Source organism: Protomyctophum parallelum (genome assembly GCF_964188405.1).
Source record: "Protomyctophum parallelum genome assembly, chromosome: 13".
NCBI classification, from domain to species: domain Eukaryota; kingdom Metazoa; phylum Chordata; class Actinopteri; order Myctophiformes; family Myctophidae; genus Protomyctophum; species Protomyctophum parallelum.
The window spans coordinates 4,312,854-4,323,792 of record NC_139708.1 but is presented as its reverse complement, the minus strand read 5'-3'; the positions used below and the strand labels follow the sequence as shown (position 1 = coordinate 4,323,792).

Sequence of the window (10,939 nt, the reverse complement as noted above, 5' to 3'; positions counted from 1 at the left end):
TATGCACATGCTGACCAACAACAAGGATACAAAATGCATGGCACTGCAAAAGGTGTAAGAGTATAAAATTATCTTTTGTATTTTATTCGTCATTTAATTACACTTACATACGTAATAAAGCAAATACAAAATTGGATTTTTTTTCCAATACTGAGGTTGAGAGAACATTAAAATTGCGAATAAAATATGATAAAACCAACAAAACAAAACGTAGCTTTTGTCTATGGTCCACTAGAACATACATGACTGATATATTTTCAATAAAATAATAATTTGAATCATCCACTGAGATCCAACAATAATCCAACAATAACCAACATCAATGGACAACATCACACCAGCCACCATTGGATCTAAATTCGGAAGTACTAGGGCGCCATCATGTGTACAATATGAATTCAACATGGTAGAAAGACAACGCTACATCGCTTAACCACTCAAACAGTCTTCAACAGGGGGTCTGGGACCCTTAAGGGGTCCTCAGACTCACTGCATGAGGGGGGGGGGGGGGGGGGGGTCCATGTACTGTATGATAAGGACTTTATATATTTTTTTACATTAACCACTTGAACCGTTGCATCCCTATTCTGGGGGGAACCGAAAATAGCAGATCTACAAATCTGTAGATCGGCTAGTTCCTGCGAAGATGTTTGGTGTACAGGGAAACAGACCAGATCAAGTACAGAACCAAAGGTCAGGTTTACAAAGTATGCAGGGTTTAAGTGCATGATTGAATGTCTGAATGAAATGTCACACATTTTACATGAATCCAATATGTAGTGGGGGTCCCTACTTCATCCCTCTCTCAGCTAAGAGATCCTTGGACTAAAAAACATTGATGACCGGCCCGGGGGCCTCAAGGGTTTATTCTTGGCCCCTATAGTCATCCTCTCATCTATGCAACCTCGTGACAAACACATTCTCCGGGAGGATTTTTAGTGGATACGTGCTTTGAGTATAAAAATATGGAAGCAATGTCTCTGTGAACTTGTGTGTAAATGAATAAAGGACAGAATCATCGGCAGAGTCCAAAAATGCCACCGTCCCCTTGTCATAATCCAGCTTCACTTTGACTCGGCAGGGTTTCCTCGCCACTGCCAGGGGCGTCGGCGGGGAGGTCATGGCTCTGAGCTCTCCGTCTCGTAAACACAGTGTCCAGAAGCCATTCTCAGGTCGGGCAGAGACCTCCAGGTCCCTCGGGGCGGACGCAGAGGCCACGCCTAGGAGCCAATCATGGTTGTTTCCCGTTTCCACAATCCAGCGGTGACTTCCTGAACCCAGGGCGGTCGTGCCTACCACCTCGGCGCTGACATGGAAGCGCTCTGGATTGTTGGGGAAACAGAGGGGCTGGCTGGAGTAATGGAGGGACGTGAGGTCATGGGACAGGATGAGGCATGGGTGTGCTGTATTTGGGTCCAATGTCAAGGGCGCTAAAGGAGAGGGAGACGGTCAAAGAGCATACTTTAGTTTGCACATACGAGGGGAAGAGGGGTTTGTGTTATCATGTTACTATTTTAACCAATTTACTGAATACATTACTATAAGTATCACCTCTTGGGCTATACGTGTACTCACTGTACTGAACATGGTCGTGCAGTTTCTCCCAGATTCTATACTTGAGGTTGCATAGATGCTTTGACACGTCGATCAGTGCCCCGGGCATATTCTCAGAGCCATGTTTCATGCTGTTGCCTCTGTATAATGACAATTCATTCTGCACTGAAATGTTTTTTCCTCAATGACATATACAATATCAGATTTTAAGAAGATTAATAGAAAATGACATACCTCTCAAGTGTGGCTTTGAAGTTCTGCAAAAGTAGAGAGACTGTCAAGTTGGAAAGATAGTTTGAACAGTAATTGTGAGGTTTGTGTAACTAGTCCGCAGCGCTAACCTGCATATAGATCATGTCATCGGCTCTCAGCTTCTCTTCCAGGGTTTGGATGGTTTCGGTGAGAGACAGCATCTCTGCCGCAGTCTCTGACATCTTGTCCTTCATTGCTGTGATCTTCTCCTCTGCTTCCATTTTCAGGGCAGCTATTTTGACTGACTCTTCATTGTAGAGAGCTTGGTGGAGTTGCTCAAATTGGTTCTTGATTAATCCCTGTGTTTCCTGTGCCTGGTTCTAAGGGAGTGGGAAGTTATTCAATGCGACTGAGATACATTTTTGCTTTTAGCATTTTAATGTATAAGACATGATCTTTAAAAAGATACCTTTATGTGACTGAGAATGGCTCCAGAGTTCTCTTGTATTCTAATGAGTTTCTTTTGTTGATCTTTGAGGTTCTCCAGGGTTGTAGTGAGTTCTTCCTGAAATTAAATGCATGATATTAACCACATGAACCCTAATAGGTGAAGTTTGAACGTTTGGCAGAATTAGCAGATCTACAATGTCACAACACGTTGCATCGTGACACATTATGAGCTTGCACATCTGCTATTTCCAGCAAATGTTTGGTATACAGTAGTAGCTAGATGGAAATAGGAGGTGCACAAAGTAAAGACCCCTAGGGGGACAATGAAAATCATTCATGGGTATAGTATAGCCAAGCCTCATCATAAGCATATAGTTATAATCAGCACCAATATTCCTGAAGATACTTTCACATACTGTACATACAGTACGCATACTGTACATATACCTGACAGACTGGATTCCAGCCTTCAGGCCTACGCCTTATGGTTTTTCAAGTTCTGAATCTACGGAAGATAGTCTGTGTTAGTTTGTCTGCGTCATATTAGCAACACTCCCAGTCACAATAATCCGACATTACTAACCCCCACCTCTAACCCTAACCCTAACCCTAACCCCCACCTCTAACCCTAACCCCCACCTCTAACCCTAACCCTAACCCTAACCCTAACCCCCACCTCTAACCCTAACCGCACGCAGAAGCCACAAGTGAGTCTTAACCGGCCACATATGTCGGACTAACGGGACTTCGGACTAATGCGTGCCCCCCCACAATATCACGATGAGCTTCCTTACTTTGCAGTCCAGCGTTGTCTCTTCTATGGGAGCACAGTCGTGGTTCTTGTGCAGTTTAGAAGATTGGCACACCACACAGATGGGCTGCCTGTCCACCAGACAGAAGAGCTTGAACTGCTCCCCGTGGAGGTCACAGACGATGACCTCCTTTCCCACGCTGAGTCTTCTGTTCTTCACGTGGGCCTCGCAGAGGTTCTTCAGAGCCAGGTTGGACGGCGGACAGGACCGCGAGGCTTTCTTCCTGCATACCGGGCAGTCACGCACGCTTGAGGCTTCCCAGCAGCGTTTCACACAGCTTCGGCAGAAGCTGTGGCTGCACGACAGCAAAACGGGGTCCGTGAAGATGTCGTAGCATATTGGACATGAAAGATCCTCTTCTGGTAGAGACATGATGTGATCTACTCCAACTCGGCATGTATACGACAGAGTCACTCCAGAGATTAAAGTCCTCAGGCTTTAACTTTGTTACATTCCTTTGTGAAAGATATGAGAGTGATTTAGCACTCTCAGTAAAGCACTATTTGTTCTCTATTAGTCTCTAACTAGCATAATGGGAAAGCTCCGGCCGGCCTTCCATTGTTCTTGACGCGAGTCAATAGTGCTTTCTGTGTCTGCCTTCTGTGGGAGTATATTTCCAAACTAAAGAGCTGTGTGTGAGGCAGCATTGCATGCCCCTGGGAAGCAGGAAGTAAAGCCTTATTGGTTGAGGGCTGAATAACTTAAAACTGCAGGTTAGTAACCTGTTGCATGTTTGGAATATATTGATGCAGGATATAGATGTCTCTGTATGAATAAACAGCTCAAGGCTGACACCCTAGCCTAAGTGGAGCAAATTAGGGTGTGTCGCTCAGGCTAGCCTGTCAGTCCCAATATTTACTATTTACATAACTTTTTCATGCACACCCCTTCCCACACGCACGCACGCACACGCGCGGCTCACACACACACACACACACACACACACACACACACACACACACACACACACACACACACACACACACACACACACACACACACACACACACACACACACACACACACACACACACACACACACTCACACAATGACATTGATGATAATTGTTCATATGCAGTGACCCATCTAAATAAACAAATACAAAATAAGTAAAGACCTTCCATGTGATTTAAGACTTTTATATGAAAGAATGCATATTATTTTTGCTAGCTGCATATTTTTTCATGCTTTTTGTGTTCTTTTTTATTTTCCATTCTTTCCTTCTAATGCTCTTTTATTCCTTGTACTGCAAACGTGAAATCCTGTATAAACAAGTTTCACCCCACTTTCACCTGTAGCTTGTTGTGACAATATAGCTGATTGATTGATTGATATCATCCAGAAAACTGCAATCTCTGTTGCCATCAGGGTGTTGTTATGTTACACGGGGCTGCTTGCAAAACTATTGTCTCCATGCATTCTAAATCCTCTCAACAATATGACTTTTCACCACTTATATACCCCATATGGTACTATAGTGTCTTTCCTGTTTTCTGTTGTTGTGTGTGTGGAAAAGCTTTCACTGTTGTTTGGGGAAATCTTTCGCTCACAACGCGTCACGCTGCAACGCGTTGTGAGCTTGTCGATCTTCTATTTTTTAGGATCCTGGGCTTTAAGTGATTAAATGCTCTATTGTTTTTTATTCATTCTCCTTTTTAATTTACCTTTTAATGTTTTATACTTTATATATTGTCAAGTCAAGCCATATATTATCGTGTACAGGCGTAGACAACAATGTGCTTCAATATAAAATATAATTTTATTCCACCATTAGTTTCTTGCCATACATGTTTGTTTGTATATTGTTGTGTGTCACTGTATTCGTAGTTCTACATGCTGCTCCAAACAAGTTTTTGGGATTAATAAAGTAGTTTGAATTTTATTTCTAGCCCCTGGAGTTGCAGAAACTCGTTTTCAAGTAACACAGAACAAACAAATAAGGACATACACAAAGGCTCTTTAAGTTCTTTAAGAAAAAGAAAATAATAATAATAATAATAATAATAATAATAATAATAATAATAATAATAATAATAATAAAAACAGCTAGAACCATATAGGGATGTTGTCGCAATGTCTGGTTGGTGGCATATCCAGAAATGGGACATAGTATGTCAAGTAAGTAACCTTTGAATATCTATACCGGCAATCCAAAAATAAACGATGAGTAAAAGAGCTATAGTTTTAGCTACCCGTCCTTAAATTAATGAATGCTTGCTTCCACTACTACATGGACTGTCACTCACTGCCATTCATTTGTGGATTTGTGAACACAAAGTGCAAAGTCTTTGATGTGGGTCCGCCAGATCAAACATTGCCTTGAAATTGTTTGATGACCACACTGGTGTGTACAGTAGGCCGCTATAGCAGTGGGTGCTGCGTGCTGCATCGGCACCAATCCTTATCCTCTCCTCCATCTCCACGAGCGTCAGCCCCTCCCTTCTCTCCTCCAGTCTTTGGTTACCATGGGGATGACGTCAAGTTGCACCACCAGCTCGGCCCAGTCGACGTCTGTCTGAGAGGCGGTGCACCGTGTTGCCATGTTTGTTTATTATAAGCTATCTTGGAATTATCTTTCGCTATTTAAAACCAATTCTCAAACATTTGCATGCGCCCGAATTAACGTATTCTCAGACCTTCATATCGCTCAACTTTTCCTTTTAAAATACCTTTAAAAATCGCCAACGTATCATGTAGATTTTAGGTACTCATGTAGCCTAGTCGCTTCTTTGTTGCTTATTTCACAACACACACAAATTTGGCAACAGTGGCGGCGCATCTTGGACATCAAGCAGCAAGCAGGCAGTTGACGCTCTCAGCCTCGATTAGATTTCTGATTAACACATCCACTTTCCAGTTATCCAAAATGCGCGAAATTTTGCATTTGCAAGCTGGCCAGTGCGGAAACCAGATCGGAGCCAAGGTATGCAATCACATTCATTCTATTAGCTTTGTAATCAATGAATAACTGGCTGCAGCCTTTTAGGAATAGGATTCGATGTAGGGGCCCTTTTCACGGTGAAAGCAGTCATTCATCTTGAATTACGGTATCTACTAGCTAGACACCTACAGAATACAGATCAGATGTCACGTCGTTCTTCAAGCAGTCGTGCAAACATTGCAATATGATTAAAGGAGACGTACAGTTCGCATGATTTAGTTTTTCTGCAGCCCGAATCTGTGCTTGTAAAATCACGTGCAACTACAATTTTGCATGGATTACGCAACGACTATATAGGCTAGCCCTATATATAGCCCAGAATGGCTGATATTGCATGAAATGTGCAGACTATTGCATCATCCATATCAGCCATTATAGGGCTACGACTAGCCACATGTGTCCATTCATTGAAATGTGAACATTATAGCAAAGTTGCATGTCAAATACCATATCAAATATCTGCTATCCATTTTTGCAGATGTTATGTGCAATTAGCTCATCATTGTGACAATGGCATGATGGGTATCTACTAGGGATGCACCGATCCGATACTCGTATCGGAGATCGGCGCCGATCCAGGCTAAAATTCTAGATCGGGTATCGGATCGGTGGCCGATCCATTATCCGATCCGATCCGATAATTTTGTGTAATTACAGTATGAAAACAACTCTACCTCCTCTGTGACACAGCAGTGTAGTATTGACAGTATAACATGTGGAATGCAGCCAGGCTAGCCTGCGCACACATTAACCTGGTCTAATTGTTGCACAGTTATTTAATAAATAATTCAGTGCATTTATATCTGTGTTTGTTACATTTTGTTTTACAAAGTTGGGAAAGTAATGTTTAAGTCAAGCCTTGATGTTGCCTTACACAAAATAATGATTCCAGACTCCACACAGTGAGGCATACAGCTTAATAGGTTATTACGTTTCTTTGTGGGGGGTATCGGATCGGTACTCTGTATCGGCAGATACTGGACCCCCATGTATCGAAATCGGTATCGAATGCCAAAAAGCCGGATCGGTGCATCCCTAGTATCTACTCACCCATCCCCCTCCATATAGCTGGTGACCTATTTAACCCTGAGATGTACTATATTTAGGTCTGATATGAGTGTCCAAATGACCTATATTCTAAGTTGGTAGTTTATCGAATAGGCTAGATTTCCACAGCTACATTACCCCAGGAGCGTGACTCATCCTCATCCGCTTTTCATTGATTTGCATGTGCATTATTAGCCTTCTCCTTCTGCCGGTAAACCTTGCTCAAAGTATAATAAATCTGTCCCATATTCTCCATCCTGTTTCACATTTCCGTGTGTCAGTTCTGGGAGGTGATCAGTGATGAACATGGTATTGATCCCACCGGTTCCTACGTTGGAGACAGCGACCTGCAGCTAGACAGGATCAGTGTCTACTACAACGAGGCCTCAGGTTTGATTGATTGATTGATTGAAATATTTATTAACAGTTTGCAGAATTTACAGTACATTTCAAGCACAAACTCAATACAAAGACTGTTAACTGTGAGTGGACGACCCAATTAAGCATTACACTTGTTTACAACAGGGTCCACATTGTTCAATTCATCATAGTTTATACTGTCACACATGGCTGAGTATGGTGTGTGTGTGTGTGTGTGTGTGTGTGTGTGTGTGTGTGTGTGTGTGTGTGTGTGTGTGTGTGTGTGTGTGTGTGTGTGTGTGTGTCACAATTACAACATTAAGTTGTAAGTTGTCCGATTTGGAGAAGAAAACACCACTGATGATCAATTTCTCATCCACTTCAGGTGGAAAGTATGTCCCTCGTGCTATCCTTGTGGACCTGGAGCCCGGCACCATGGACTCGGTCAGGTCCGGCCCCTTCGGTCAGATCTTCAGGCCTGACAACTTTGTCTTTGGTAAGTCTGGAGAATTCAGCATGACAGGAACCATCAGCTGAAACTTGAGACTCAGAGACTGAACACACACAGACCCTCTTTATGATCATTTTTCTGTTGGGTACACTGTAAAATCCTGTGTGTTTATTTAACTCTGAGAGTGTGAAACCAGACCTGGGTCCTCTTGGGTTCCCAAACCTTTTAGCTCGAGACCCAAAAGAGAATTTTGATGTCTCCCTGGGACCCAAACTAGTGAAAATTTTTCACTACTTCTTATTTTATTTTTTCGTATTGTTTGAAATACATGAAATTCGCTTGAGAAATGTTGAAAATGTCAAGATTTTTCTTTATCTTTTGAAAGATTATTTTTGTAGTAAATTAAATAACAAAACATGTGTGCGCTCTCAGAGTTAAATAAACACTCAGGAGGATTTGACTGGTTATATGATGACCGGTCAACTCATTGAGTGTTGGATCTCTGCTGTACGTACAGGCCAGAGCGGTGCCGGCAACAACTGGGCCAAGGGTCACTACACGGAGGGCGCTGAGCTGGTGGACTCTGTCCTGGACGTGGTAAGGAAAGAGGCAGAGAGCTGCGACTGCCTCCAGGGCTTCCAGCTGACCCACTCCCTGGGCGGAGGCACCGGCTCCGGCATGGGCACCCTGCTCATCAGCAAGATCCGTGAGGAGTACCCCGACCGCATCATGAACACCTTCAGCGTGGTGCCCTCACCCAAGGTGTCCGACACCGTGGTGGAGCCCTACAACGCCACGCTCTCCGTCCACCAGCTGGTCGAGAACACGGACGAGACCTACTGCATAGACAACGAGGCCCTCTACGACATCTGCTTTCGCACGCTCAAGCTCACCACGCCCACGTACGGCGACCTCAACCACCTGGTGTCCGCCACCATGAGCGGGGTGACCACGTGCCTGCGCTTCCCCGGGCAGCTCAATGCCGACCTCCGCAAGCTGGCCGTCAACATGGTGCCCTTCCCCCGCCTGCACTTCTTCATGCCGGGCTTCGCCCCGCTCACCAGCAGAGGAAGCCAGCAGTACCGCGCCCTGTCGGTGCCCGAGCTCACCCAGCAGATGTTCGACGCCAAGAACATGATGGCCGCATGCGACCCGCGCCACGGCCGCTACCTGACGGTGGCGGCCGTGTTCCGCGGCCGCATGTCCATGAAGGAGGTGGACGAGCAGATGCTCAACGTGCAGAACAAGAACAGCAGTTACTTCGTGGAGTGGATCCCCAACAACGTGAAAACGGCCGTCTGCGACATCCCGCCACGCGGCCTCAAGATGGCCGCCACCTTCATCGGCAACAGCACGGCCATCCAGGAGCTGTTCAAGCGCATCTCAGAGCAGTTCACCGCCATGTTCCGCCGCAAGGCCTTCCTCCACTGGTACACCGGAGAGGGCATGGACGAGATGGAGTTCACCGAGGCTGAGAGCAACATGAATGACCTGGTGTCAGAGTACCAGCAGTACCAGGACGCCACCACCGAGGAGGGCGAGTTCGAGGAGGAGGGAGAGGAGGAGGCTAAATGAAACCCATGCAGGTCTCTCCGCTCCTTTAGCCAATTCCCAGGTCCATTGCGTTTGTCTTTGAAACGAAGGGTGTAACCCTCGCTCATTATAACGCTAGTGTTACTGATAACGAGTGAGGTTTTTCATTTAAAACAATTGGGTTCTTGTTCTTCTGTTGTGAATGCACTGCATTATGTCCTTTCCTCTATATTCAAAAGCAAGTGATTTTAACTGTGAAGCCTTGAAATTAGAGAAGGATTAAAAATGACGTTTCTCATTGCCATTTCTGCCTCAGTGTTTGTTTTATTCATTCGTGGGCCATTGGCATGTTGCAGCATTCTTTTTGAATGCCATTCCTTTGACGATTACTAGGGGGCAGCCATAAGCAGTTCCTCTGTATAACAGTATGTTCGAGGTATAAGCAGTATTTACAGATATTGTACATATAATGAAAAGGCAAGAATATTAGGCAATATGAGGCATCTAAAAGCAGAAGTTTGTAACCTTGTGGAGCCTCAAAAACCTTTAGAAATAAATCTCAGTCACCTGCAGATCCTAGGATTAGTAAATTACTAGCTCTGTGCGTGCCTATGAATTTGTAGCCCTGCAACCCATTTGTGGTCTTCATCCATAGATTTGATATAGATAACAATTCTGCAAAGCTAAAATGATGAGTGGTATGTTGTGTCAGGTCAACTTTTCTCAGTATGGCATGTTATTCACTAAAGACTTAACTTCTTAAATGGTGCATTTACCAAAGTGCTTTACAATGTGCATTACATTCACCCATTCGCACACACGCACACACACACACACGCACACACACGCACACACACACACACACACACACACACACACACACACACACACACACACACACACACACATTGATGGCAGAGAAAACCATGCAAGACAATGCACCAACTTGCTCATCAGGAGCAGTTAGGGGTTCCATGTCTTGCTCGAGGACACTTACAATAACACCCGGAATATAACCAGGAACCCACTGATTCTAGAATGGCCGATCTGAGACAATGCCTCCCGTAATAAATAAAGTCTTGCTGTTTTTTTCCCAGTGCATATAAATAGGCTTTATTTCTTCGGCTGGTATAACACGTGGTCTTGTGAGTTATCTGTCAAGTAGCCTCACAAGTCACTTTCTTTTTCATTCACACTTTGCTTCATTCAACATATATTAGTCGCATAAGCCTCAAGACCATCATTTATCATTGTATTGGCATGTCTCACAGTTTATATTTTATTTATTCAGATCTGAGTCAATAACTTGTCCAACTATATATTATTAAAATGTTGTAGATTAATTTATTAACACATTTGAGTAGGTGTTCAATCAGCTAATGGGTCAGTTCAAACTAATTAGATTATGTGACCTGCTATATATATGTGAGATAAGAAATTTGAAGTGCTCCACCAGGCACCCTTTATACAGTGGTGGGAAAAGTACCTGAAAGCCACACTTAATCCATTCTGACCGGGCACCCATTTTGGTGTTGGCATCATGTTATGCTTTAGCTATTGAAAAATAGCAGATCTACAAGCTCATATCGCGCCACCGA

At 44.0% G+C, this 10,939-nt stretch overlaps 2 protein-coding genes across 2 annotated transcripts; one reads left to right on the top strand and one right to left on the bottom strand.

Annotated features, from left to right (window-relative positions):
• Positions 1–341: 341 nt before the first annotated feature.
• Positions 342–3,603, bottom strand: LOC310869051 (E3 ubiquitin-protein ligase TRIM35). Its single transcript, XM_083779627.1, has 6 exons — positions 2,991–3,603; positions 2,216–2,311; positions 1,896–2,126; positions 1,789–1,811; positions 1,576–1,694; positions 342–1,430 (listed from the first exon to the last, which is right to left on the bottom strand). Exons 1-6 carry the CDS (start codon positions 3,378–3,380, stop codon positions 892–894), a joined length of 1,398 nt encoding a protein of 465 aa, XP_083635753.1. The 5' UTR covers positions 3,381–3,603; the 3' UTR covers positions 342–891.
• A 2,195-nt stretch (positions 3,604–5,798) lies between these two features.
• tubb4bl (tubulin, beta 4B class IVb-like) lies at positions 5,799–9,390 on the top strand. The gene is made up of 4 exons (XM_083780534.1): positions 5,799–5,932; positions 7,279–7,387; positions 7,743–7,853; positions 8,326–9,390. The coding sequence occupies exons 1-4, from the start codon at positions 5,876–5,878 to the stop codon at positions 9,381–9,383; spliced, it is 1,335 nt and encodes a 444-aa protein (XP_083636660.1). The 5' UTR covers positions 5,799–5,875; the 3' UTR covers positions 9,384–9,390.
• The last annotated feature ends 1,549 nt before the right edge of the window (positions 9,391–10,939 follow it).